Source organism: Pelophylax lessonae (assembly GCF_965119305.1).
Source record: "Pelophylax lessonae genome assembly, chromosome: 12".
Lineage (NCBI taxonomy): Eukaryota > Metazoa > Chordata > Amphibia > Anura > Ranidae > Pelophylax > Pelophylax lessonae.
Window position 1 is genome coordinate 70,882,672 of NC_138779.1, and position 27,280 is coordinate 70,909,951.

The window sequence follows — 27,280 nt, forward strand, 5'->3', positions numbered from 1 at the left end:
TTTCAAAATAGCAAAGGTGTGGTCCTGGTTGGTGGGGATTCTAATGTTGCTATGGATATTGTTCTGTCTGACAGTGGAAAAGCATTCCTTAAGCATCCACCTAAGCTGTTCACCAGACTTTGTTACAATGATCTGATTGATATTTGGAGTAAACTTAACCCTGCTATGTGGGACGACACCAACTATTCCCATGTCCATTCCACTTAATTCTGATCATATTTTTATGCCATCTTCATTTCTCTTCGATCTTAATGGCAAGAATTAAAGAATTACAGAAATATGTCGACTAGATAATTTCCTCGGTTACTCTAGTACACCTCCAGAGGCAGGTTAACTTGTTATTGTTGAAACTCAGTGAGGTGCTTCTCAGTTATTCTTCTGTGTGCTTCGATATTGAACAACAACTAAAATAATTTTATACATTGATTAACCCTCAGGAGACCTCCGCTCATTAAACAAAATAGAATTGGCCTTAACTAAATTGCCTAAAAAGCATAAACACCATCTGTATCTTGAAATCTGGAGCAAGATAGATTCCGCTGGGCTAAAACTTCATATTGGTCTTACCACAAAGGCCAAAAAAGACAGTTTGAAACAAGCTAAATTTTATGCCCAATCAGACAATTTAATCTTCTAAAACCCCAGGCCTCCATGAATTCATAGCACTATAATATAAAATATTTGCCCCACAGCTATCGCCACATTTAGTTAAATATTTGAATGCTTTCATGCAGGGCAACCTCCCTTGATGAAAATTCCAAAAAAGACCAAATATGTAAGATCCCTATATACCCAAATTAACACAGCGCTAGCATACAAATACAATGTGTCCCCAAAAGATTATTATAAAAGCATATAAAAGGAAAATAATGAATAAAACGTATCCCAAACAGTGTCCAAATGGGTGATCAATAAATATTAAAACGTATTCCAAACAATGTCCAAATAAGTGATCAATCAATAAAGTGCAAGGTGCTCCAATGCAAACATAGAAACATTCGTACTCCAGGTGACTGTGACCCCTCCAGGAACCCCACTCACCAGAACGAATGGACCCTAAAAAGGGTCAAGAAAGCCTGTATACAAATGGATGTAGTAATGCACCAGAACTTCTCCTTGATAATGGCAGACTATTATGGATATTCCTGATAAAGGTGGTCCTAGATTCCTCCAAAAGGCAAATGTCAAAGACAAGAGACCAGGGATATGTCTTTGAGATTTGCAAAGTAAAACAAAAATTGTTTGGAGCCAGCCCTGATTAAAGTGCACTATTGTTGGAAACGCATGTGAATTAAAATTAGGCTACCCTTCTCCTACTATAATGTATGTGTGACTGGAGTCACTTTGGTTGGAGGGGGGCATGAAACCCAGCTTACCTTAGAGAAGTTGGGAAATCCCTGTCTCAGCTCCCCAGGTCCATCTTATGTGTAAGTCAACCTGTGTCTATTAGGGGCACAGGGTGACTGGGAAAATGAGGGACAACTACTTAATGGGCACTGAAAATATGGTCTGAATTACTTCAAATGTCCCATTTTAGGTAATCCAAACCGTATTCTCAGTGTTTATTAATTAATTACGATCCCAGTAATATTTATCCACAATATCCCTGAAGAAATCTATGATACAATAATTCCACTGTATCAGAATGATAGAACATTGGATGAGCTTTACAATATAGCCGGTTGTAGACCGTTGCCATACCATCTGATATTCCTGATTAATCAAAGCATTGCGTAGATGTGGATTACATGGTTAATTGTTAATTGGAACACCCATTGTCTCCGCTAGCAAACCCTTGTGGGATGTATTTATACTTGTAATAATGTGTCCTTTGTATTCACTGTTGTAGGGGGTGAACAGTCTAATCATCAAGGCTGGTTTAAGTGCTGAGTTAATTAGCATGGTAATTAAATCACTGTCAGCTATTAGTTGCTAGTGGGGAAGTAGAAAATGGTTTGTGTTGTTTGTTCCTTAGTTATGTTAACTATATTTCGGTATACAATTTAATCTGCATACAATAATGTAATCAGGCACCTGACCTGGTGGGGTATATATTCATTAAAGAGTTCCAGATCTTTTACAAACTTTTGTCAGCTAGTCTTGTATATTGCGGCAATAATATCTGATATCTATGTTCAAGACTGGAGGAATCGGTACACTGATGGAAGCACACAAGCACACTGTGGGTCAGTTCCGTCACAGTATGTAGTAGCAGTTCACTTTTGAGCACACAGTACCTGACCCAATGTTAATCTCTACTGCAGTAATGTTTGTGTTATTTTAGCTAAAGTTAGCTTTTAGCTAGCTTTAAGCTACTGTATATTCTATCTAATGTTAGTTAGGGAGTATCCATTACAGGGTTTAGATCTGCAGGTCATAATTGTGCACATTTCTGACTTCATATTAGCTTATTTGGGCAGCTTGACAGCATCTCAATGGACATCAGAAAAACAGGTAATATAAGGTTTAGTAGGGACTTTCAGAGTACAATACATAAGAAATAATAGCATTTACATATTTTATGTACATTTTAAAAACAGCAGCAAACGTTTTAGACCTATATTCTGTGTCACAACAAGTTTTATCTTTCTGTTAACCCTCAAACATATCCTTATACTTCCTTTCTATACCCTTGCACGCTGAACTTGAACAATTCTTGTTTTCCTCTTTTTTTTCAATATGGAGCTAAATACAGCTATGTGATTACTGTATACTGCTTATTGTATTTAAGAGGTTCCCATATAAATCCCCACAAATAAAACATGTTTTACTGCACTATGATCTACTACTCCAATATGTTCCGTATGTTAAATCAGAGAAACTAGAACTACTTGGCTTTCTCCAGCAACTAGAAAATTCCAGCATTGTAAACCAACTGGTTTGCAAAGTGTAAGGAATAACTGTACTTGTAGTACTTTAATTGTCCCTCTTTCTCTCCATGTGTTGTGCCTAATCTTACACTTAGGCTGTGCTATGTATTCAGATTGTACAAATTCTGGTGGCAATCTTGTTCACATTTCCCAAAACTACATATTTTGAGGACAAACCTAAACGATTATTTTAATTTGTATTCAATCAGGAAGACCCTTGTGCTACAAGGTTGATGGTAAATCTAAAAGAGATTATAAAATCCAGTTGTACAGTGTATGGCAAACACTAACCGTTTTTTTTTTGTTCAACCAAAACAGCTCAGGAGAAGCCACTGTACTAATGACCCAATGCTAGTACAGTGTTCTCTCCCCCCCCCCCCCCCCCGCGTGCTGAGCTTGACAGGGGGAAACCCTGCGCCAGAACATTTACTGAAATCACTGATAGGATGCCGATTGGCAGAACTTCTTCGGTCATGCCCCTTCAACAGAATACTAGCTTATCCTGTCCTAGCTCCTGCAAGATCTTCCCTTTGCATCATAATAGAATTTTCGTTCTTAGGAAAGGTCTGTCTACCAATGGGACAAATAATGGAAGGTCTTTCTAAAGAAATGAAGTGAGGCATGCAAGGGAGAAGTAAAGTCTGGCTATGGGACTTTTGCCATTCCCAGTGGGTTGCACAGCAAAAATGTCACAGGAGTAGAGACATGTAGGTTTCAGACTTTAGGTAAATGCTGGTTGGGCAGGAGGGGCATACAGGTAAAATCAACTACAAGTACAGATATCATTTAAGAAGCATTATCATCCCTAAAAAAAGAAAAAAAAAGAAACAAAGTAGCCCTGAATCTTTGGCCCACCTCAATCTGCTATAAAGTGGAACTGAAACAGGTGATATGGTACACCCCCCTGGTCTTCCTCAAGGAGGTATCTTGAATTCAATGGAAAACCTAATTATTAATTACTTCCTATGAGGATGAGCCATTGATGAGGTTATAGAAACAAATTTGAACTATTTCATAATTTCTCAGTTTCAAAGACGTCACGGGAGCAACATAGAGATTTTTAGGGTGAAGTGAAACCCATCAAACAGGTTTAATATCTCCTTTAACGATGAGTCATGCTGGAAGTGAAATAAGTTATAAGTCACTCATTTTTTAATAGATGTATAGAAAATTTATACATGAATAACCAATGTTTTTCTTAAGGGTGAGTCAAAGATTATACGTGTGTTGTAATTAATATATGGCTGCCAAATTAGTTTCAATAAAAACAAGAATAGTTTTATTGTGTAACTCATAAAGAATTTTTCCTTGTGTAAATAAATAAAAGGAAGTGGGAAAGTACATCATTGTGCCCCTGCAGTATATAAAGGTGTGCGAGAAAACAGAGGTGCACAAGTGAACTCCACAGAAAAAGAGGTTCTTATCACAATGTCTCTTAAAAAATGCACCGCTCTTCTCCTGCTTATTGGAGTCATCACTACAGGACACACAGCTGATCCATCAGAGTGTGACTTTCCAAACAACACATCAACAAACCATAACTATCAGATGAGTATCTCTCCCGAGGTCCTCTACAATGATACTGTGTATACAGGTAAGACTTCAGAACTTTTTGATTCTGCTAATGCAACACACATTGTGCTGTTTTGTCTGCTTCTGTTTTTACTTACTTGTATATATAATTAATTCCTGCTAATGCAACACACATTGTGCTGTTTTGTCTGCTTCTGTTTTTACTTACTTGTATATATAATTATTCTTGGAAAAGAAAGTTTAATTTTTCGATTGAGTCAGGGAAGAATTAATACTGTTGTCAATTTTTTTTTGCTGGGATGATTAATCCATTCCAGTTGTCCTGAGGACCACTGTCACTAACACAAAGTGAGGGGACATCTAACACTTGTCACCAGAACAAGAGGTGGGAAGAGGGTCCTTCTTCCAATGTGGCATCTATTCTGGTGACAATTGTCCACAAGGGGAATCCCCCTCACTTTGTAGAAGATATCTCCCCAAAGAAATACAGAATGCTGACAGAGGTTTTACCCATTCCCTACTCAAAAAATAAGAAATAAAGTTTTGGCTATACGTACGCTTTAACCTTCAACAGTTAACATTTTAGCTAGCTCACTTTCTTTTTTTTTTGTCTTCAGAATGTTTGTGTTGTTCTGACATTTTTTAGGTATGGTATAGTTCAATCACTTTTACTAGCTATTCTTCATCAGTCATGGTAGAAGCCCACCATGATAAAATATAGGAATTATCACTGCTAAACAGAGTTGTATAAAGTACTCGAAACCCATACTTGAGTAAAAGTACAAGTGCTCAATCAAAAAGTGACTTAAGTAGAAGTGGAAGTGCTCTATCAAAAAGTGACTTGAGTAGAAGTACTAAAGTATTCAACATTTTTTGTACTTAAGTATTTCAAGTAGTTTTTTAAAAATTTTGCTACTCAAGTACTGAAAGTAAAAGTACCAGTAGTTTTGAAAAACAAATTGCTACTCAAGTACTGAAAGTAAAAGTACAAGTACTGTGTTATGTAGTTATTAAAGAAAGAAGTCAAAAGTTTGAACATCATATTGTTTTTTATTATTTCAAATGCAGCTTTTATTTATACATACAGTAGCATTTATTTTCGTATGCGCTGATAATACACATGTTTTGAGCTTCATGAAACCTGCCATCTACTGTTCTGGCAGTGGTAATTTTTATAATAGTAACGAGTAACTATGCAGCACGAAAAAAAAATATCAGAGTAAAAGTATTGAAATCATCGAAAAAATGTAGTGAAGAAAAAGTGGAAGTAGGAGAAAAAAATTCTACTCTAGGAAAGTACAGATACTGCCTTTCGGTACTTAAGTACAGTAGTGAAGTAGTTCTACTTAGTTACTATACATCTCTGCTGCTAAAACATTTTTAAATGTGGATGCTACAGAACTGTCATCCTCAACCTTGCTTCAAATCTTATTAATTCACTGCATAAAAAGAATGCAGGTAAGGAGTTCTGACTTCACTAGCTTCTTGCCTGTTCCAAGTCAGTAACTCTATCAGTAGAAGGATGATAGCAGGGGCATATTTAATGAAAATATGATAGAAACTGAAATTGCGCCCCTGTCTAAACTTCTGCCACCCATATTTTAGATAACTTCAGCATGTCAACTCACAACAGTGTTAATCTTTTAATTAACAATATATTAACTTTAATCCTGTGTACTGTAAGTGCAGTCTAATCCACCTCTGCACTGAGTGGTAGTGCAATCCATTCAAACTCTGGCCAGTTGTCTGTCCCTGTTGTCTTTGTGACTCAGCCAACTTTCACATCAGAGTCCTTTCTTTCACATAAGGAGTCCTCTTCACATCAGAGCTTCTCTTTTATATCAGGAGCTACCATTTAACATCAGAGTCCAACCTTCGCATGAGTAGCCCCTTTCACATTAGCAGCTCTCTGCACATCAGAGTCTACAGAGTTCCTTCTTCCCCCACACTGGAGTCGTCAGAGCACCTTCATATCAGTGTCCTCAGAGCTCCCCCACCCCTTTCTTACATCATTTACCTTAGAGCCCTACTTATTTTAGGAGCCTCTTAACATTAGGAGCAGGACACCCCTACACACCAGAATACCCCCTCTCACATCCTTATCCTTACAGCCCACTTCACATCAGAGTCCTTACAGCCCACTTCACATCAGTGTCCCCACATATCAATGTCCTCAGAGCTCCCCTCAGAGCCCAGCAAACCAGAATCCTTAGAATACCCTCAATCAGTGACTGCATAGTCCCTTCACATCAGTGTCCTACATTTAGAATCATATAGCAGGTACAGTATTGCAGGGGGTGAGAGGCAGAGCAGATCGAGACAGAGGTAAACTTTCCTCCTCCTAATGTGAGAGGCTGCCACCTGCTCTGGATGAGCATCAAGCATTTCCATGGTTCCATGGTGCAGACAAAGACATGACACTGTGCTGCACCAGTAAATGGGGGTCTTTAGGAAATCTGAGATTTCACAATAAAATAAGAGTGAGCAAATATTTTGAGGGTGCTACAACACATTCAACCCCCCCCCCCCCCCACACACACACACACACACCCTTTGTAACAGCCAATGTGCAGTGCTCCCTTCAAGTGGCACCCTGGGCACATGCCTAACCCCAGGTTTGTCGCTGGATGATTGTCCCAGACCCAAGTTTTTTTAAAAACAAGGTAATAATGGCAGCTTTCATGTTCTGTCCTGATTGGATACTTTTTAGATAGTAGGAGCAACCATTCCTCTGACTAAGATATCAGTGGAGCTTTGTGTTTATTATCACAACATAAGGGTATATTTATAAAGTGAGTATCATGGCATGTTTTAAAATGGATGAGATAAAAGAGGTCCCCAAAATACCCAAGCTAAACCAAAAGCAAAATATTACCGAATTTAACCAAATTCCTTTGTCCTGCTTTGAGGTTTGATGCAGAGGACTACATAGATGAATTGTATTTAACTGATAAAATAGTTATAACATTTTAATCCCAACTCCATATTATTGCATTATTCTTATCATGTAATAGCATAAAGTAAAAGGAGGGATAAAAAAGAACAGCATCACTGGGTTAACGTATCATTAAGTCTGACTGGTCTATGTGATTGGGGATGTGGCCAGGCTGTTAAAAGTTGTCCTTTTTGCTCATCTCAGAACATTTGGAAATATGCACACCTTCAGAAGAACAAGTGTATTTTCTGCTGACTCATTTGGGTCAATAAATTACGAAATGTTCCAAATATGACATATAATGAGTCAGCAGTGTTACAATATAAAGCATCTAAGGCTAAATTTGATATGTAATAACCAATAGTCACATACCTGGTAAAGGTCAAACTAATGAGAGAGCTCACCCTTATGCCTCTTGTCCTGTTTGTCCCCCCGAGACTGATGACATGGTAGGAGAGGACAGGACATGGGGTGGCATGGACCAGCAGAAGAAGAAGTAGAAGCTGAAGAAGAGGAATTTTGCCAGATGTTATCACAGGGCTTAGAAAAGCAGGTAGCAGGAAAATGGTCAAACAGACAGATAGGAGGTACAGATTCGGAAGATGGGAGCGTAAACAGGAGTCATGCCGAGGTCAGTATCACATAAGCAGAAGATGGGCTGAAGCAAGTCAGATATCAGGTAATGGAGGAATTGAAATCAGGTGTATTCACCTGTGGGTATATCACAGGAAAGTGCCGGGTCTAGTCATTGGTCACAGGAGCGGACGACCACTCAGCTACGATCTTGAGCCTTGCAGTGCTTTAAATAGGTCACTGGGAACCAGTGTCAATTCAAAGTGCATGCTCAAGCTCATGCGCACACTCATGTGCAACTTGGTTTTCCTGACACCAATAGAAGTTACAAAAGAAAAATACACTGTAACTGTTTTGACATGAAGGCGCATTGATCTTAAATTCTGTAGATAAAGTTTTATCCCCACTGGCAGGTTCTAATAATGGTTCACATTTGAATTGCAGTTAACGTCACTGGCAATAGCAATGGAAGTGTCAAAGTCCTACTCCAGGCTCTATCAAACAACACAGCTGCTGGAACATGGTCTTTAAAAGGAAGTAGTACCTGTACTGGAGGACCACTGCTGAATTACACCTTTAATGCAAATACATCGCTTATTGCTAACTGGACCTCATCTTCATCAATTCCTGATTCTGTTAATGTAATGTAAGTGTTACAAATGTGATCAGAGCATAACAGATAGCAATGCAGAAGACGAACTTAAAACTACTATTGAATACCTATCAGCTTAATAGTTCAGTCCATACAAGTGAAGTCAATATGTAGGGAAGTGATATAATAATTTCCTCACTGAAAGTTGCCTGTATAAATTATTTGTATTCTTTGCAAAGAATCAGGCGTGTAATAGGATGGTTCTGTCTCCACCATAATCTTCCCTGTCTCCTGCTTTTTTTAAGGGCCACTTGTTAGGGTTCTTTCATGGTTCAATCAGATCTACCTGTCACTTTTTTTAGGCAAATTTGATTGGAAGCTCAATGTCAGTTTATTTGTTGGCGTCCAATTTTCTCTGAATCCGTCTAAGTCAGAAAAAAAAGGAAAAACCTTAACTCCTTTTCTGCTTTTTCAGACCTGAACATGATGGATTAGGCTCCATGTACACGGGACGCTGGAAATGGCCGTTTAGGAGCAGTTGGACGTTTTTTTTAGAAGCCCCTGAACCCATCTACATTTTATCTTATCTGTCCATGTACACCAGGTCGTTTGCGGTCGTTTGCGGGCGGTTGCGTTCAGGGACTTTTTTTAGAACGCAATTATTTGCGTTCGATCGTGTGTTTCCCGGCGTTTCAAACGCAAAAACGCATCGAACGCGTCCGAACGCGACCGAACGCGATGACCGGCGTTTGGCATTCGCGTTTTTCCATTTTAAAGGGGAATCATTTTTTGGACCTCTAGGAACGGTTCTAAACGCCCGCTAAACGCGGGTACAAACGCGACCGAACGGACGTTTCAAACATCCTAAAAATTCCAGCATTCAAAGGGACTTTTAACAACGTCCCGTGTACATGGAGCCTTAGAGGTAAAAGGATGTACATGAATGTGTGTCTGTTTACATTTGCCCACCCAAAGACCTAACATGGGTCCATTCGCCTCGGAAGTGACAGAAGTGACATGTATTCTGTTTAACTTCTGTTCAGCTGGGGATCTGTTTGTGGATCCCCTGCTGACTGGGATAGAGGATATCCATCTGAAACAGGCCTTACTTCTTTTAAAGGCTGCTGTTAACAAATGAGAAGGCACAACAAACAAGGTAGAACTGGAGAAAGCCATATTGATGGTCTCTTCCCCTTTTGCCAATGCATAAAGACATACTAAGAGGGAGGTGAGGAAAGTCTGTAATCTATGAGCTGTGCAGCCTGCAGTGTTGAAACTAAAAGATCATAGAGAATACCAGACCCTGTGTTGTGCCTGCACAAAAGATGGGAGACCTTCAGGAAAAGCAGAAAGATACATTGTTTTAAAAGTGTGCACACAGGCACTATTAATAATTTGTAATCTTAGAGTGTTTGCATGAAAAAAATTAGTTCTGCTTTAAGCTAAAATAAATATGGATTTTGCATGCATTCCACAATATTAGCAGGATTTTTCTCATGTGATTTTGTTTTACTTCTAGAGTCTCAATCGAAAATGGAAATGTGACTTACAAACTTTCAAAAACACTGCACACTGGTAAGTGTAATTAGATGTGGAACTCCAGATAAACCTGTCATGGATAGAGAAATGAAAGGGGTTTATTGTTGTCTAAGGCATTGTTGAAGCAATTTACCTTCACCACTGTCCCAAAAAAGAAAGGAAGAAAAACTCCATACATTAAGATGAGATAACCGCTTTTGACATCTGTCCCTAGAACCGGTGTTACCACTGACATAAAAAAATATATATATCTTTTGCAGTTAAAAAAAAATGTGCATTTATTATTTTTTTTTACTAGGAGCCTGCAAAGCATTGCACCTGCGATCAGCAGATCACAGGTGCAATACAGGACTCCTGGAGACTGAGCTGTCTGCTCGTACCTTGTATACAATGACAGGAAGAAACAATGAACTACCTAGAGCTCTTAACAGCTCCCTGGTACTTCATTGAGAACTACAAGCTAACAACAGCAAAGGCTGTTGGTACTTGTAGTTCTCCCATTCACATAAGTCTGTGAATGAATAACACGCCCAGGAGGGCGGAGCCCTGCACAGCCACGTTTCTGTTAAAATTGTTACAGCAAGTTCAGGGATCAGAAGATCCCCGGCTCGCTGTCACTAGAGGCAACGGCGCGCAGAAAGGTTGCAGCAGTGAGAACATGTTACCCTTAAAAATGGATACAATGTAACACTTTCCCAAAGATTAACTTTAATATTCATTAATGTTTAGGGATAATGCACTCCCAAGATGGGATTGATTCGATTTTTTTATGCCATATAGCAAGTATTTCCTACTGCTGGGACATTTTATTTTTTTACCAATTTAAACATGTTTAATTACTTTATTTAATAATTAAATTAATCCATGTTCTCCTTCATCGATAACTCCAATCTGGCACTCCAGGATCATCAAAGGGGCACCTAACTGACTTGCAACAATGGTGGGGTGCCCTAAAGGGGGCTTCAAAATAATGGACCCCTCCGTCCGAAGACATCAGTAATGCATCAATTGATTATCCATCAATGATGCTACCAAAGATCAACGTGATTCAGTAGTAAAAGCCTCGTTTCTGCACCTTTTATGGTTGACAAATATTGGAAAGAATGCTTGCTGCCATAAAGATTCTGTTGAAATTATGAGGAATTAAACAACAATAATAAAAATAATGGACCCCTCCGTCCCAAGACATCAGTAATGCATCAATTGGTTATCCATCAATGATGCTACCAAAGATCAACGTGATTCATTAGAAAAGCCTCGTTTCTGCACCTTTTCTGGTTGACAAATATTGGAAAGAATGCTTGCTGCCATAAAGATTCTGTTGAAATTATGAGGAATTAAACAACAACATGACAACTGAGCCTTGAGAATTAAAAAAAAAATCCCTAAGTCTTAAAACTATTAGTTTGTATCTTAAAATTCTGCTGAAATTGTGTAGGACAGATGGAAACAGAAAGCCCTCATATAATACCTGTGGTTGCACAAAACCCTCCTCTAATATGTATGTGTTGTTGGTGTAAGACATCCCTTTGTATTTCACATAAAATTGTTGTTTTAAGATGGAGATCTAACAGTCCTATGGCCTAGGATCACAAGGGTAGGGATGATAAAAACAGCTGAGGCCTCAAGTCATGGGAATACCAGCCCTTATTATAACTGTGCCAGCCTGGCATCACTGGAGAAAATTCCATATACCTTCTTTTTAATACTCTCAGCAACTGATAAAAAAAGGAAAAAAGCCTTCCAGTAAATCAGTAGCAAATCTAATTATGTATTTTATTACCTGCAAATAATCCCAATATGGTAAAATTCTAAACTGGTTGGATCAGCTTGCTCATGTTCTCATGTTAAATTACAATATGTAATTTAAACGTACAATACATTATTAGTAGACATGTTAAACAAACAGTTTTCCTACCCTGTGTTTCCATGGGTTTTCTCCCACAACCAAAAAATAATTGTAAATCAGCTGGTGTCCAACCTCACCAGTCAAAGTATCTGTGTAATTACATCACTGTGTTAGAGACAAAATAGATTATAGGATCCCATGGTGGGGCTTACTGGTATAAATGGTTATGTGCACTCTGCTACATAATCCGTGGATACAACATATTTTTATGAAATTTGCACAGGCATGCTCTACATATTTCTACATGCTAATCGACATACCGGTATATATTATTTAATCAGGTGTAACATAACAATGCTGTTTAGGTTCTTGAGTTTCAGACTTCTGACTTTGAACTTCCAGTTCTCAGCAGAGCTTTCAACAAGCAGACACGTGATAGAGAGTTACCACACTGCTATTTAAATAGCCTTTAGGGCTTTTATGTTCAGTCCCTGCGTGATGTGCCATGCCAAACTGGATGGGTGTAACTTACTAAGGTTGTTTTTCTGTAGTAATAATGTCTTCAAAAAAGCTGTATTGAGATCAACCCAGAGCCTTCTGTTTCAGACACAATATAAAATTAGCAAAAAAAAACACTTTATACCCTTTGGTGATACAAGCTGATGTCCAATTGTAAGAGCTCATTCGGGGGCAAAAATGTGAGACATCCCAGGAGCTTAGATTTGTTTGGCTTTTTTTTTTTTTTGCATTAAGAAACATCACTCTTTATAAAAAAAAAAAAACATTTTAGATTATGGTTTTAAAGATGTTTGCTATATTTTTTTTTTCATTTATACAGCTGAGGTTGCTAACCATACCTAGATGGTAGGTAAAATCTGGGCATTTATTTTTTTTTTTTTGATAAAGAGTAATGTTTCTTAATGCAGAAAAAAAAAAAAAAGGCAAACAGATCTAAGGTCCTGGGCTGTACAAACTAAGCAAAATAATACCATATAGAAAGCTCAGTTTTATAGTAATGTTTGATCTGGGACATTTTTTGTCATCCTGGGAAACTAAATTACACAAAAAAAAAAAAAATAATGAAAAAATATTAAATACATAAAATATTAAATATAGAAAAAAAAAATTAAAAAAAATATTAAATATCTGAGTTCTATGCACCGTTTTCAAAGTATGTGTTAGGTTTGCTTCACCCTTTATGTATTTTTTTGGGAATTTAGAATGTCACAGCAAATATAAACGGTATTTTAGGAACTGCTGTGCCCTTATTATTTATACTGTATAGATTTTAAAATCTTTATGATCCAAAATGTTTGTCTTTATTGAGACAGACCTTCAAAATAATGTATCTGAAAATTGTATTTTGTAATGTAATAACTCCATACTTTTATCTTTCAGGTTCAGCAAATGCAGCTTCTTCAATTCAGCCATATTCAATGTTTTTAGCACTAATTGAGACCCTCAGCCTACTCGTGATCACCAGCAAACTGTTATGAGCACAAGGTCCAACATCTGGATCAACATAATGAATTATGAACTCTTCAGTATAAAAATGAAATCCACTTTATCCTAATCAGTGGATGGCTTTAAAATAAAAATTCACCCAAGTTTTTTTTTTTTTGTAGAAAGCAGTAAATAGTTGAATAAACTTATTGGGTTATTAATGCTATTTGTAAACCCAGTGTGTGAGATTTACCTTCACCTTTAGTTCTATCATGAAAGGCAAGAAGCCACCTTTCCCAGTCTGTAGTGCTTTCTATTTTACAGAATATATCTATTCAATATACACTGGTGGAGCAATGACAACAAATAGATGGTATATCTGGCCCCTCAATGGATATATGGATTCAGTCCCACTAATAAAATGAGGAGTCATACCACAGCTATTTATTAGTGACAACTTTTTGACATGTTTAACGCATGACTACAAAGTCACAGTTGATCCCCTTCTGCCCCATGGCACATATTCGTTACATTTTATTAGAAAGTCACTACTAATTGTATATATATATATAAATTATTGTTTTCATATTTTATTTTACTTTTTAAGTTAATAAAGACTATCAAAAACATACTGTTCTTTGTAATGATTACTTTTACTTCACTTCTCGCATAACCAATGTAGCAAATATTTCCAGGCATTGGGCCTGAGATAGGTCTGCTATTGTTACCGGGAACACTTCCAACACATTTAAGTTGAAAACCCAAGTGTGAGAACTGAGACAATGACCATTCCGGCATCTTTGGTTTGTGTTGTTTATTTTATAATGGAGATGGGAGAAGGGAATGAGTGGGATACTCCTCTGGCTCAACTAGGTTTAACTGGGACACTTTGTAAAAAATGCCGGTTAGCGCTGTCCTGATGCCAGTTGAATGCCGACCAACGCTTCCTGGCACTTTAAATACTGTTCTGCTGAAAGTGCTGAAACTTTGATTTTAACATCTTGGTTAACTCAGAAGATCCAGGACTGTGATGCTTCTTGACTCTTGACACTCTGTCTAGCTCAAAAGTCCTGTGTATGACTCCCTCCAGCCCTCCACTGACTGAGGTAGCTCCTTGTAACTGCTTGTACTGCTGCAACTCCCAACACTGCACACTTGACTCTTCAGGGCCCAACCACTGATGCCCCCTTTACACTTCCAGGGTCCTCTCACTAGGCAACCCCCTTAACCCTTCAGGGTCCTTTCACTAGGCAACCCCCTTGACACTTCAGGTTCCTTTCATTAGGCAACCCCCTTGACACTTGCAGGCTCCAGGATCCCTGGGACCTTCACCGGCGTGGTCCCCTATACACTAGGCAGAACCCGGGGGTATTTCACAGTACTCATGACCTTGGAAGGCTTTCCTGGAACTGAACCCCCTCTTTCTCCACTGGTCCTTGTCACACCGGATACTCTCTGCAGTTCAGCTCAGCTCTCCCTTCTGGATACTCAGGCAGCCACCCAAGACACTGATCCTTCTGACAGGAGGAGAGACAGCCATACTCTCCCTCCTGGGACTCTGCTTCCCACCAAAGATGCCACATCATGCGTTCCCCTCAAACTTATACCCACTCCCAGAATCCACTGTGGCAGAATCTGCCTTCTGAGGTAGATACAGGCATGAATGAGCCACTGATTGGGTTTCCTCCACTGCCCAATGAGAATTATCTCATAAAGCCAGTGGTGAGACTCCCCTCTCAGCAGTCACACCTGGGAGACATGACAGCCCAGCTGAAAATCATGGCCTTGCTGTTAGGCAGCCAAAGCCCATTATGCTTTTACCTAGCACCTACCTTGTAGGGTGCTACACCAACTAAACAGACAGCTGAATTGCATGAAAACAAATTTTAGCTGCTAAAAGGATTTGTGATTCTGTTGAGCAAGCCTTGTGATTCACACCCTTTACACCCCCACCCAGCATAGCCAGGAAGAGAACACCTACTTCTTGTTCAACTAAGCACGGAGCTGGTGTGAATGGAAGACAACATTGGAATGGTGTACAGGGGGCAGCTGAAATTACACTCTGCAGAGCCCAGTGAGGACTGAGGAGAGATCTGAGAGCTGATTGGAGGGGAGCCCTTCACTAGGGATGATCAAACTTTTCAAAAGTTCTGTTTGGCCAGAACATCCGAACTACCCAAAAGTTCAGCCCGGATTTCAGAACCCCATTGAAATCAATGGGACCCGAACTTCGGTAATCAAAAAACTCCATTTTGAAGCCCTAAAACCCAATAAATGCCCCTAAAAAGTGCCTAGGGTTCTGGGTCATACCCCAGGGACTATTAATCACACAAAAAAAGTTCTTAAAAATTGTCATTTTTGATAGAGAGCCAATTATTGGAAAAATTAAAAAAAAAAAAAAAAAAAAAAAAATTCTTTGGATTTAGTATCTGGGGGGGTCTGAAAAGTGTACCTGTGAAGTTTCAGCTCTGTAGTATGTCCAGAACCAGAAAAAAAAGATAATTTTTCAGTAGAGCAGGGATGGTGGGACCCTCCTTTTACACCTATATGATCTTTTTGTGGGGGTTCTGGACATGCTACAGAGCTGAAACTTCACAGGTACACCTTTTAGACCCCCCAGACACAAAATCACACAAAAAAGTTCTTAAAAATTGTCATTTTTGATAGAGAGCCAATTATTGGAAAAATTAAAAAAAAAAAAAAAATTCTTTGGATTTAGTATCTGAGATGTCTAAAAAGTGTACCTGTGACGTTTCAGCTCTGTATCATGTCCAGAACCATAAAAAAAAAGATTGTTTGTATTAGAACACTTTCAGCACAGGATGTTGGCTTCTCGCTTTTCACACCTTGCCGGTTTAATAGCAGGCGTTTTTTTGGGCATTTTTTTGGGTTCTTTTGAGGCAGGAAAAACATCTGAACTTGTGTATATGGGTATATATACCTCTATACACAAGTTCAAATGTTTTTCCTGACTCCATAAACCCCCAAAAAATGCCTAAAAAAACGCCTGCTACTAAATCGGCAAGGTGTGAAAAGAGTGAAGCCATATTACAGATCTATAATTGCACTAATACAAATTATCTTTTTTTATGGTTCTGGACATGCTACAGAGCTGAAACTTCACAGGTACATCCTTTAGACCCCCCAGACACAAAATCACACAAAAAAAAGTTCTTAAAAATTGTCATTTTTGATAGAGAGCCAATTATTAAAAAAAAAAATAAAAATAAAAAAATTCTTTGGATTTAGTGTCTGGGGGGTCTAAAAAGTGTACCTGTGAGGTTTCAGCTCTGTAGCATGTCCAGAACCAGAAAAAAAAAAAAAAAAAGATTGTTTGTATTAGAACACTTTCAGCACAGGATGTTGGCTTCTCGCTTTTCACACCTTGCCGGTTTAATAGCAGGCGTTTTTTTTTTGGGCATTTTTTTGGGTTCTTTTGAGGCAGGAAAAACATCTGAACTTGTGTATAGTGGTATATATACCACTATACACAAGTTCAGATGTTTTGCCTGCCTCCAAAAACCCCCAAAAAATGCCTGCAACAACACACCTGGGCGTTTTTTTTTGGTGCTAGCGTTTTCTTGGGTTCTTTGGTGGCAGGCAAAACATCTGAACTTGTGTATACAGGTATATATACACACATACTTATATGTATATACACACCTAGACATATATAGGTGTGATAGTAGAAGAAATATATGCTTGCGCTAATTAAATCATTTACACTAATATGGTTACGCTCCTATAACACCTATATATGTCTAAGTGTAAAATACATATAAGTATGTGTGTGTACACAAGTTCAGATGTTTTGCCTGCCTCCAAAAACCCCCAAAAAATGCCTGCAACAACACACCTGGGCGTTTTTTTTACTATATATACCACTATACTCAAGTTCAGATGTTTTTCCTGCCTCAAAAGAACCCAAAAAATGCCCAAAAAAACGCCTGCTATTAAACCGGCAAGGTGTGAAAAGCGAGAAGCCAACATCCTGTGCTGAAAGTGTTCTAATACAAACAATCTTTTTTTTTTATGGTTCTGTACATGCTACAGAGCTGAAACTTCACAGGTACACCTTTTAGACCCCCCAGACACAAAATCACACAAAAAAAGTTCTTAAAAATTGTCATTTTTGATAGAGAGCCAATTATTGGAAAAAAAAAAAAAATAAAAAAAAAAATTTTTCTTTGGATTTAGTATCTGGGATGTCTAAAAAGTGTACCTGTGACGTTTCAGCTCTGTATCATGTCCAGAACCATAAAAAAAAAGATTGTTTGTATTAGAACACTTTCAGCACAGGATGTTGGCTTCTCGCTTTTCACACCTTGCCGGTTTAATAGCAGGCGTTTTTTTTTTGGGCATTTTTTTGGGTTCTTTTGAGGCAGGAAAAACATCTGAACTTGTGTATACGGGTATATATACCTCTATACACACGTTCAAATGTTTTTCCTGACTCCAAAACCCCCCAAAAAATGCCCAAAAAAACGCCTGCTACTAAACCGGCAAGGTGTGAAAAGAGTGAAGCCATATTACAGATCTATAATTGCACTAATACAAATGATCTTTATTTATGGTTCTGGACATGCTACAGAGCTGAAACTTCACAGGTACACCCTTTAGACCCCCCAGACACAAATCACACAAAAAAAAAAAGTTCTTAAAAATTGTCATTTTTGATAGATTTTTGATAGAGAGCCAATTATTGAAAAAAAAAATAAAAAAAAAAAATCTTTGGATTTAGTGTCTGGGGGTCTAAAAAGTGTACTTGTGAAGTTTCAGCTCTGTAGCATGTCCAGAACCAGAAAAAAAAAGATTGTTTGTATTAGAACACTTTCAGCACAGGATGTTGGCTTCTCGCTTTTCACACCTTGCCGGTTTAATAGCAGGCGTTTTTTTGGGCATTTTTTTGGGTTCTTTTGAGGCAGGAAAAACATCTGAACTTGTGTATAGTGGTATATATACCACTATACACAAGTTCAGATGTTTTGCCTGCCTCCAAAAACCCCCAAAAAATGCCTGCAACAACACACCTGGGCGTTTTTTTTTTGGTGCTAGCGTTTTTTTGGGTTCTTTGGAGGCAGGCAAAACATCTGAACTTGTGTATACAGGTATATATACACACATACTTATATGTATATACACACCTAGACATATATAGGTGTGATAGTAGCAGAAATATATGCTTGCGCTAATTAAATCATTTACACTAATATGGTTACGCTCCTATAACACCTATATATGTCTAAGTGTAAAATACATATAAGTATGTGTGTGTGCACAAGTTCAGATGTTTTGCCTGCCTCCAAAAACCCCAAAAAAATGCCTGCAACAACACACCTGGGCGTTTTTTTTTTTTTTTTTACAATATATACCACTATACTCAAGTTCAGATGTTTTTCCTGCCTCAAAAGAACCCAAAAAATGCCCAAAAAAACGCCTGCTATTAAACCGGCAAGGTGTGAAAAGCGAGAAGCCAACATCCTGTGCTGAAAGTGTTCTAATACAAACAATCTTTTTTTTTTATGGTTCTGGACATGCTACAGAGCTGAAACTTCACAGGTACACTTTTTAGACCCCCCAGACACTAAATCCAAAGAATTTTTTTTTTCAATAATTGGTTTTCTATCAAAAATCTATCAAAAATGACAATTTTTAAGAACTTTGTTGTGTGATTTTATGTCTGGGGGGTCTAAAAGGTGTACCTGTGAAGTTTCAGCTCTGTAGCATGTCCAGAACCAGAAAAAAAAGATCATTTGTATTAGAACACTTACAGCACAGGATGTTGGCTTCTCGCTTTTCACACCTTGCCGGCTTAATAGCAGGCGTTTTTTTGGCACTTTTTGGGTTCTTTAGAGGCAGGCAAACCATATATACCACTATACACAAGTTCAGATGTTTTGCCTGCCTCCAAAAACCCCCAAAAAATGCCTGCAACAACACACCTGGGCGTTTTTTTTTTTTGACGCTAGGGTTTTTTTGGGCATTTTTTGGGGTTCTTTGGAGGCAGGCAAACATCTGAACTTGTGTATAGTGGTGTATATACACACATACTTATATGTATATACACACCTAGACATATATAGGTGTGATAGGAGCGTAACTATATTGGTGTTAATTAGTTCATTAGTGCAAGTAGTTTTTTCTGCCCCTTTCACACCTATATATGTGCAGGTGTATATATAAAGACATGTGTGTGTATATATACCCCCTATACACATGTTCAGATGTCATGCCTGACTCCAAACATGTGCTCAAAAAATGACTATAGATGCCTGCAGCCAAAAAGAATGCTGACGGGTGAGAAGCCATATCCCTGCAGCAAAAGTGACACAAGAGAAACTAGCTTTTCCCTATAGCGGTCACCCTGATATGGAAGGGTTTGGTCACCCTGCCATAGCAGTCACTGTCAGTTCACCCTACACTACATTACGGTCACCCTGATATGGAAGGGTTTGGTCACCCTGCCATAGCAGTCAGTTAACCCTACACTACATTACGGTCACCCTGACACTTCACACTTTCTCCACAGAAACTAAATTTTTGAAGCTAACTAAAGTGTAAAGTAGCACTCTAACTACACTAGATATCCCTTTCCTCACACTAATAAATGCTAAATTACACTTTTAAAGAAAAATTAGCAGAACTGCTTCCACTCTCTTCCATGTCCTGTATAACAATGCTAGGAATTTGGCGGGGGCTATCTTATATACTGGGGGGCGTATTCACTAATGATTGGACTATGGACCCCCTAGTCACTCCAATCACATTCCTAGCATTCTTCTGCCCCCTCAATTGGCTTTTGCTAATGGTTCTGGTCCAATCACGGGCTTTTAAGGCCCAGTTCCTGAACCATTGCATTTTGGTCGGTTCTGGTTGCCGAATTCCGAACTTTTTGGGCAAAAAGTTCTAAATTCGGCCGAACCTCGAACACCCAATGTTTGGGCCGAACCGATGGTCGACCCGAACCGTTCGATCATCCCTACCCTTCACACAGCACACAGGAACAGAGCTGGGGCTGTGAATCAGCTAAAACCCTCCCCTTTCACCTTTTTTCTCTTGGTGTCAGGAAAACCTGTCAGAAGCTAATTGTTTTAACCCCCCCCCCCCTCTGGGGTTCTCACATGTACATGCTATTGGGTCAATACTTAGGTGTAAATGTAGCCTTAAAGTGGTTGTAAAACTCAAAACAAACAAAGCATTTATTCAAAGCATCTTGATATACAGTATATGCAATTGAACATATTGAACTAGGTGCTCTCAGCCAAGCTTGTGAAAGCACAGAAAGGGGAGAGTAGAACTGTGGCTGGGCACATCGCTTGATTGATACAATACTAGGGAAAATATTTAGGGTGGGGGCTGGGTTGGGGGGGGGGGGGGCACTTGTATTGAACAATAATGCAGAGTATGCATTACAGTAAAACATTTTACCTTTGAAACCACTTTAAATTGACTGCTTTAAAAATATAATGAGTAGAGCCTATACATTCATAAAGAACAACATATGTGTCTCATAGCCAGATTTCCAATGCCATTTTCATAAACACATCATCACAGGTTAGGACCCTCTGAATCACCAGTGATAGGTATGGTTCTCTTTAAAGACTAAGTTCACCTTTTGTAAATAAGTAAATAAATATACATTATTTTGCATGTAAAAAAATGTGCATGTATTTATTTATTTATTTTACAATGGAGCCTGTAAAGCATTGCACCCTGCAATGTCAGGCTCCTGCAGACACTCCTGTCTGCACGTAACTCCATATCTGAAGACAGTTGCAGGAAATGTTAGTGAACTTCAAGGGCTCTCTCCCCTCATCTCAACAATATAGTTAAAGTCAGCTATGTGGAAGGTATGAACAACCACATAAGTGTAGTCATACACTACGCTGATGAAGTCCCGCCCCTAGAAGGACGTAACGCGTACGGGGGAACGTCACGTGACCCGCGGCCATTTCGATTCTCCAACAGGAAGGCACACAGACACGCACGCACGCTTGCAGGCTCTGCAATATTTTTTTAAAAATGAGTGTCTTTCCCTTATTCAATAAAAATTAATACAAGCAATACAGAAAGCACTAGATTCTCCATTTATTATCCCTGCATATATTACGGAGATGCCCCCTGAAGGGAACCTCCAATCTGTGTGGAGGACTCCTGTCTAATATTGTGATCCGGCATTTGGATGGTAACAGCTGATCCTGAGCGCTGTTTACTAAGGAGAAGTGGAGTGGAGGTGTTTCGGCTGATTGGCTTTGTTATCCATGCTGTTTGACCCTGTAGGGTATCAGATAGAAGGTGAGAGGCTGAGAGTGACAGGTGGTGGGATATGATGAGCAACTCTTCACATTGTGGACTGGATATTGCTTGCTCTGGGATGTTTTCCCATCAGTAACCTAGGAAGACTTTTTCACACATATATCACTCTGCCCCTGTTCTGGGACTCCATTTTCAGCATATTTGTACTTATTGGATTGCGCTGCACTATTTTATATATATGTTACAGGAGGTTTTTGAGATTGCCCTTGAGTGTTCAGCTGCTAAATCCGCCAACATATACAATCAAGAGGTTCAGCGCTGAATATTTTTATATTATCTATTTTTATTTAAATAATTGCATTTCCATGTTCTGTGTACTGTGGGAGACCAGATATAGTGAATGCAGGGTCCTAAATTCAGTAACACTTTAAGATTATTTCATGACATGTATATATATATATATATATATATATATATATATATATACAGTGGGTACGGAAAGTATTCAGAACCCCTTAAATTTTTCACTCTTTGTTATATTGCAGCCATTTGCTAAAATCATTTAAGTTCATTCTTCTTCCTCATGAATGTACACATAGCACCCCATACTGACAGAAAAACACAGAATTGTTGACATTGTTGCAGATTTATTAAAAAAGAAAAACTGAAATATCACATGGTCCTAAGTATTCAGACCCTTTGCTCAGTATTTAGTAGAAGCCCCCTTTTGATCTAATACAGCCAGGAGTCTTTTTGGGAAAGATGCAACAAGTCTTTCACACCTGGATTTGGGGATTCTCTGCCATTCCTCCTTGCAGATCCTCTCCAGTTCTGTCAGGTTGGATGGTAAACGTTGGTGGACAGCCATTTTTAGGTCTCTCCAGAGATGCTCAATTGGGTTTAAGTCAGGGCTCTGGCTGGGCCATTCAAGAACAGTCACGGAGTTGTTGTGAAGCCACTCCTTCATTATTTTAGCTGTGTGCTTAGGGTCATTGTCTTGTTGGAAGGTAAACCTTCGGCCCAGTCTGAGGTTCAGAGCACTCTGGAGAAGGTTTTTGTCCGGGATATCCCTGTACTTGCCCGCTTTAGTAGCTTTCTCACCAAAGGAAAGCCTGTCCCAATCTCGAATAGTGACAGATCCAATGTACGCTCAAGTTTGGTTCTTCTTTTTCACCTAATTGGCATAGTTTGGATCAGAGGGGTTGTACAGCTCTGGATACTCTCGGACCTGGGTGATAAATTCCTCATGTTCAATGTCCAGCCTGCTGCCTCTGCCACTCTCCCTTTGCTGGCTCATGTTGCTCCTTCCCTCTCTCTCTCTAGGCTGCAAACAGGATCTCCTGAATCTCAGCATGCAATTGTGTATCCTGGACTCCCAGCATACAATTGTGTTTCCTATATAAACAAGTCAACAAGCATCAATAACAACATGTGGTGTGCTTTTAATGCGCTTTAATAGCGTGTGTATTAAGTTGCCATTCACATCTTTGGTGCGTGTATTTTAGGTGCTCTTGAAAATCAGCGCACAAAAGATGCTGCTAGTAGCACTTTTTACAATTCACCACCAAAGCAGTGCACTGATGTGAATGGGTAAATAGGCTTTAATGGGAAATAACTTCAGTTGTGCTATTGTCGCACTGGGATTGTGCATCGCAGCGCTGCTAAGCCGCATTAGTGGGAAAGGGGGTTCTTTCAGCCTACAGTGAGACCAGGCTTTCAGGTCAGCAAAATAACATTTGCTTGCTATCATTTATTGCAGTTTGTAAGGTAGTTCAATGGATGTTATTTAGTAGGGCTTAAGGATGGACTTTGATTGACTTTGATACTTCCATGAATGCAGTAAAGGGACTAGAGTTTACAGAATGTAACCAGTCATAAATAAATAAGAGTTAGGAAGCAGTGAAGTAATTATATAGATTAGGGCAGGTCAAGCCTCCCTCCAGCTGTGTGCCCAGCAAGGACGACTTGGCTATAGTGATGTCGCAAACCTAAAATTTGCAGCCATAGACTTCAATAGGCAGGTGAATTTTAAAACCCACAGGGACTCTTTCTGGCCACAATAGTGATGGAAAAGTTGTTTCAAGGGGACTAACACCTGGACTGTGGCATGCCGGAGGGGGATCCATGGCAAAACTCCCATGGAAAATTATGTAGTTGACGCACAGTCGGGTTTTAATCCATAAAGGGCATAAATCACCTAACATTCCTAAATTGTTTGGAATAACGTGCTTTAAAACATCCAGTGTGTGTATACGATCAGGTATGATGTTGTATCAATCAGGTAGTGTAAGGGTTACGCCCGCTTCACAGTGACAGTCTGACCAAACTCTGTCAGACAAAACTCCCCATTGTAATGGACATGCAATAAATGTCTAGTAGTTTACCTGTTCCTCATCCTCATGTCTGCATTAAGGGCCAGACTCTTCCTTCTGGCTGCTTTTATCATCTCTCTTCCCTGTTTGGCTCCACCTCAGGCCATTCCAGGAAGTCTATATTAACCAGAGCACTGCTGGTCAGCTTTGCTGTTCCCTGTTGCTAGTTTCCTGTTTCCTGTGTGCTTGATCTACTGTTCTGTGTACCGACTTTGGCTTGTCTCTGACTGTTCCTGTTTGGCTGTTACCCTGACCTTTGGCCTGTCCCGTGGTTACCCTTGTCTGCCTGTTACCCCGACCTCGGCTTACCCATCACCATTCTGTGTGTCCTGAGTGCCTGCTTCCCTTCTCTCCCTATGGAGCGTGACCTGGGGGACCCCAGGGGCCGCGACCTGGGCCCAGCTGCAGCCAAGTCCATCCTCACCACTAGAGGCTCTGGTGAACACCTGCTGGGTCTTAGACTCCGCGCCCTGGGGAATCTTGGGCTCATATTCCGGTCCATCCATAGCAGTCTGCTATTGGGTTCACTACCTTGCGCTGCGCCCCTGCCTCCAACAGGGTGCAGTTGTCACCTGGCCACAGGTGACCTGACACCCATTTAACAGTCAGTCAGTCCATTTGCACAACTGCAAACTCCCCATTTGCACAAGGTTGGATACCAAGCTAGCCATGTCCCATTCCTTGTCCTCACTGACGTCATTGAAGGTCTCTTCCTCCACCCAGCCATGTACAACACCAAGGGTCCCCGAAAGGTGACAACAAGCCCCCTGGGACGCCTGCTGTGGTTGGTCTTCCACCTCCTCAAAGCCACCTTCCTCCTCTGACTTCTTTTCTTCAGACTCCTCTCTCTGCGTTGCCACAGGTCCAGCAATCGACAACGACAAGGCTGCTTCTGGTGGTGATGGGGACCACAACTCTTCCTCTTCATGCTCATCTACGGCCTCATCCAGTACTTTTCGCAGGGCACGCTCCATAAAAAACGCATATGGGTGGAGGTCGATGATGTTGCCTTGGGTTCGACTGACCAGGTTTGTCACCTCCGCAAAAGGACGCATGAGCCTACAGCCATTGTGCATGAGCATTCAGTAACGCGGCCAAAAAATACCCAGCTCCGCAGAGGCTGTCCTCTTTTTTTTTTAAATTAAAGAAAATTAATGTTTTTTCTATGAAAAATGATCCCGCGGATCGCTTTTGGTCTGTTCACAATGAAGCAATGACCTTATCATCTGGGGTGTGCCAACACACTCCTAGAGGTGATCGCTTCATTGTGATACGCAAGCCCCTTCACCACAACAAGGTAACGATCACGAAGGGGAATTGACACATGTATGTGCCTTTTTTTTGTTTTTTATTTTTTTGCAGCCACAGTGTAGCACCAGAGGGCAGAATAATTAGGCATATACACATGCATGAAAAAGTAGGTATTGTTGCAGCCGCTGCTGTAGCAGCGGCCGGAAAAATTGAGGTTTTCAAGGTGCACTAAAACATTGCGGCTTGAACCGTAGTTGGTGGCGGGGATGTCACGTAAGTCATCCGGCATGCAGAGATTAAATACAGCAGCGTGTGGACCATTTTTAGCCCAAGGCATGTCATCAGGCCTTTTTTAGTCAAATGCATCCCCCACTGTCAGTCCCTTCGGGATCCATGCCTCATTCATCTTAATAAAGGGGAGGTAATCTAGACTTTTTTGACCTAGGCGACTTCTCTTCTCAGTGACAATACCTCTTGCTGCGCTGAAGGTCCTTTCTGACAGGACACTTGAAGCGGGGCAGGCCAGAAGTTCAATGGCAAATTGGGATAGCTCAGGCCACAGGTCAAGCCTGCACACCCAGTAGTCAAGGGGTTCATCGCTCCTCAGAGTGTCGATATCTGCAGTTAAGGCAAGGTAGTCTGCTACCTGTCGGTCGAGTCGTTCTCTGAGGGTGGACCCCGAAGGGCTGTGGCGATGCGTAGGACTAAAAAAGCTCTGCATGTCCTCCATCAACAAGACGTCTGTAAAGCGTCCTGTCCTTGCCGGCGTGGTTGTAGTGGTAGGAGGAGGATTACTTTCACCTCTTCACCTGTTGGATTCCCATTGTGCTGTGACATCACCCTTATACGCTGTGTAAAGCATACTTTTTAACTTATTTTGTAGCTGCTGCATCCTTTGCGACTGCCGGTAATTCGGTAACATATCAGACACTTTCTACTTATACCGGGGGTCTAGTAGCGTTGCCACCCAGTACAGGTCGTTCTCCTTCAACCTTTTTATATGAGGGTCCCTCAACAGGCATGACAGCATGAAAGACCCCATTTGCACAAGGTTGGATGCCGAGCTACTCATGTCCAATTCCTCGTCCTCACTGATGTCATTGAAGGTGTGTTCTTCCCCCCAGCCACGTACAACACCACGGGTACCAGATAGGTGAAAACGAGCACCCTGGGATGCCTGCTGTGGTTGGTGTTCCTCCTCCTCAAAGCCACATTCCTCCTCTGACTCCTCTTCCTCAGACTCCTCTTCCAGCGTTGCCGCAGGTCCAGCAAGCGATGGTAAGGCTGTTTCTGGTGGTGATGGTGACCACAACTCTTCCTCTTCACGCTCATCTACGGCCTGATCCAGCACTCTTCGCAGGGCACGCTCCAGGAAGAAAACATATGGGATGATGTCGCTGATGGGTGCCTTCGGTGCGACTGACTAGGTTTGTCACCTCCTCAAAAGGACGCATGAGCCTACAGGCATTGTGCATGAGCGTCCAGTAACGTGGCAAAAAAATACCCAGCTCCGCAGAGGCTGTCCTAGCACCCCGGTCATACAAATACTCGTTGACCGCTTTTTCTTGTTGGAGCAGGCGGTCGAACATTAGCAGTGTTGAATTCCAACGTGTCGGGCTGTCGCAAATCAAGCGCCTCACTGGCATGTTGTTTCGCCGCTGAATATCTGAAAAGTGCGCCATGGCCGTGTAGGAACGCCTGAAATGGCCACACACCTTCCTGGCCTGCTTGAGAACGTCCTGTAAGCCTGGGTACTTCTGCACAAAGCGTTGTACAATCAGATTCAACACATGTGCCATGCACGGCACATGTGTCAACTTGCCCAAATTCAATGCCGCCAACAAATTGCTTCCGTTGTCACACACCACTTTGCCGATCTCCAGTTGGTGCGGGGTCAGCCACTGATCCACCTGTGCGTTCAGGGCGGACAGTAGTGCTGGTCCGGTGTGACTCTCTGCTTTCAGGCAAGTCAACCCCAAGACAGCATGACACTGTCGTATCCGGCATGTGGAATAGCCCCTGGGGAGCTGGGGGGGGGTGCAGTTGGTGTGGAGCAAGATGCAACAG

The 27,280-nt window shown here is 40.5% G+C and overlaps 1 protein-coding gene across 1 annotated transcript; it reads left to right on the forward strand.

Moving 5' to 3' along the window:
• The first annotated feature begins 4,245 nt into the window (after positions 1 to 4,245).
• LOC309567787 (uncharacterized protein) lies at positions 4,246 to 13,625 on the forward strand. The gene is made up of 4 exons (XM_082273236.1): positions 4,246 to 4,464; positions 8,356 to 8,557; positions 10,023 to 10,078; positions 13,290 to 13,625. The coding sequence occupies exons 1-4, from the start codon at positions 4,299 to 4,301 to the stop codon at positions 13,385 to 13,387; spliced, it is 522 nt and encodes a 173-aa protein (XP_082129362.1). The 5' UTR covers positions 4,246 to 4,298; the 3' UTR covers positions 13,388 to 13,625.
• The last annotated feature ends 13,655 nt before the right edge of the window (positions 13,626 to 27,280 follow it).

What these genes read in the sequence shown, in the direction of transcription:
- LOC309567787 (XM_082273236.1), top strand. Translation starts at nt 4,299, where the DNA reads ATGTCTCTTAAAAAATGCACCGCTCTTCTCCTGCTTATTGGAGTCATC. An exon ending in CAATGATACTGTGTATACAG is followed by an intron (nt 4,465 to 8,355) that starts GTAAGACTTCAG and finishes TTTGAATTGCAG; the next exon opens with TTAACGTCACTGGCAATAGC. An exon ending in CCTGATTCTGTTAATGTAAT is followed by an intron (nt 8,558 to 10,022) that starts GTAAGTGTTACA and finishes TTTTACTTCTAG; the next exon opens with AGTCTCAATCGAAAATGGAA.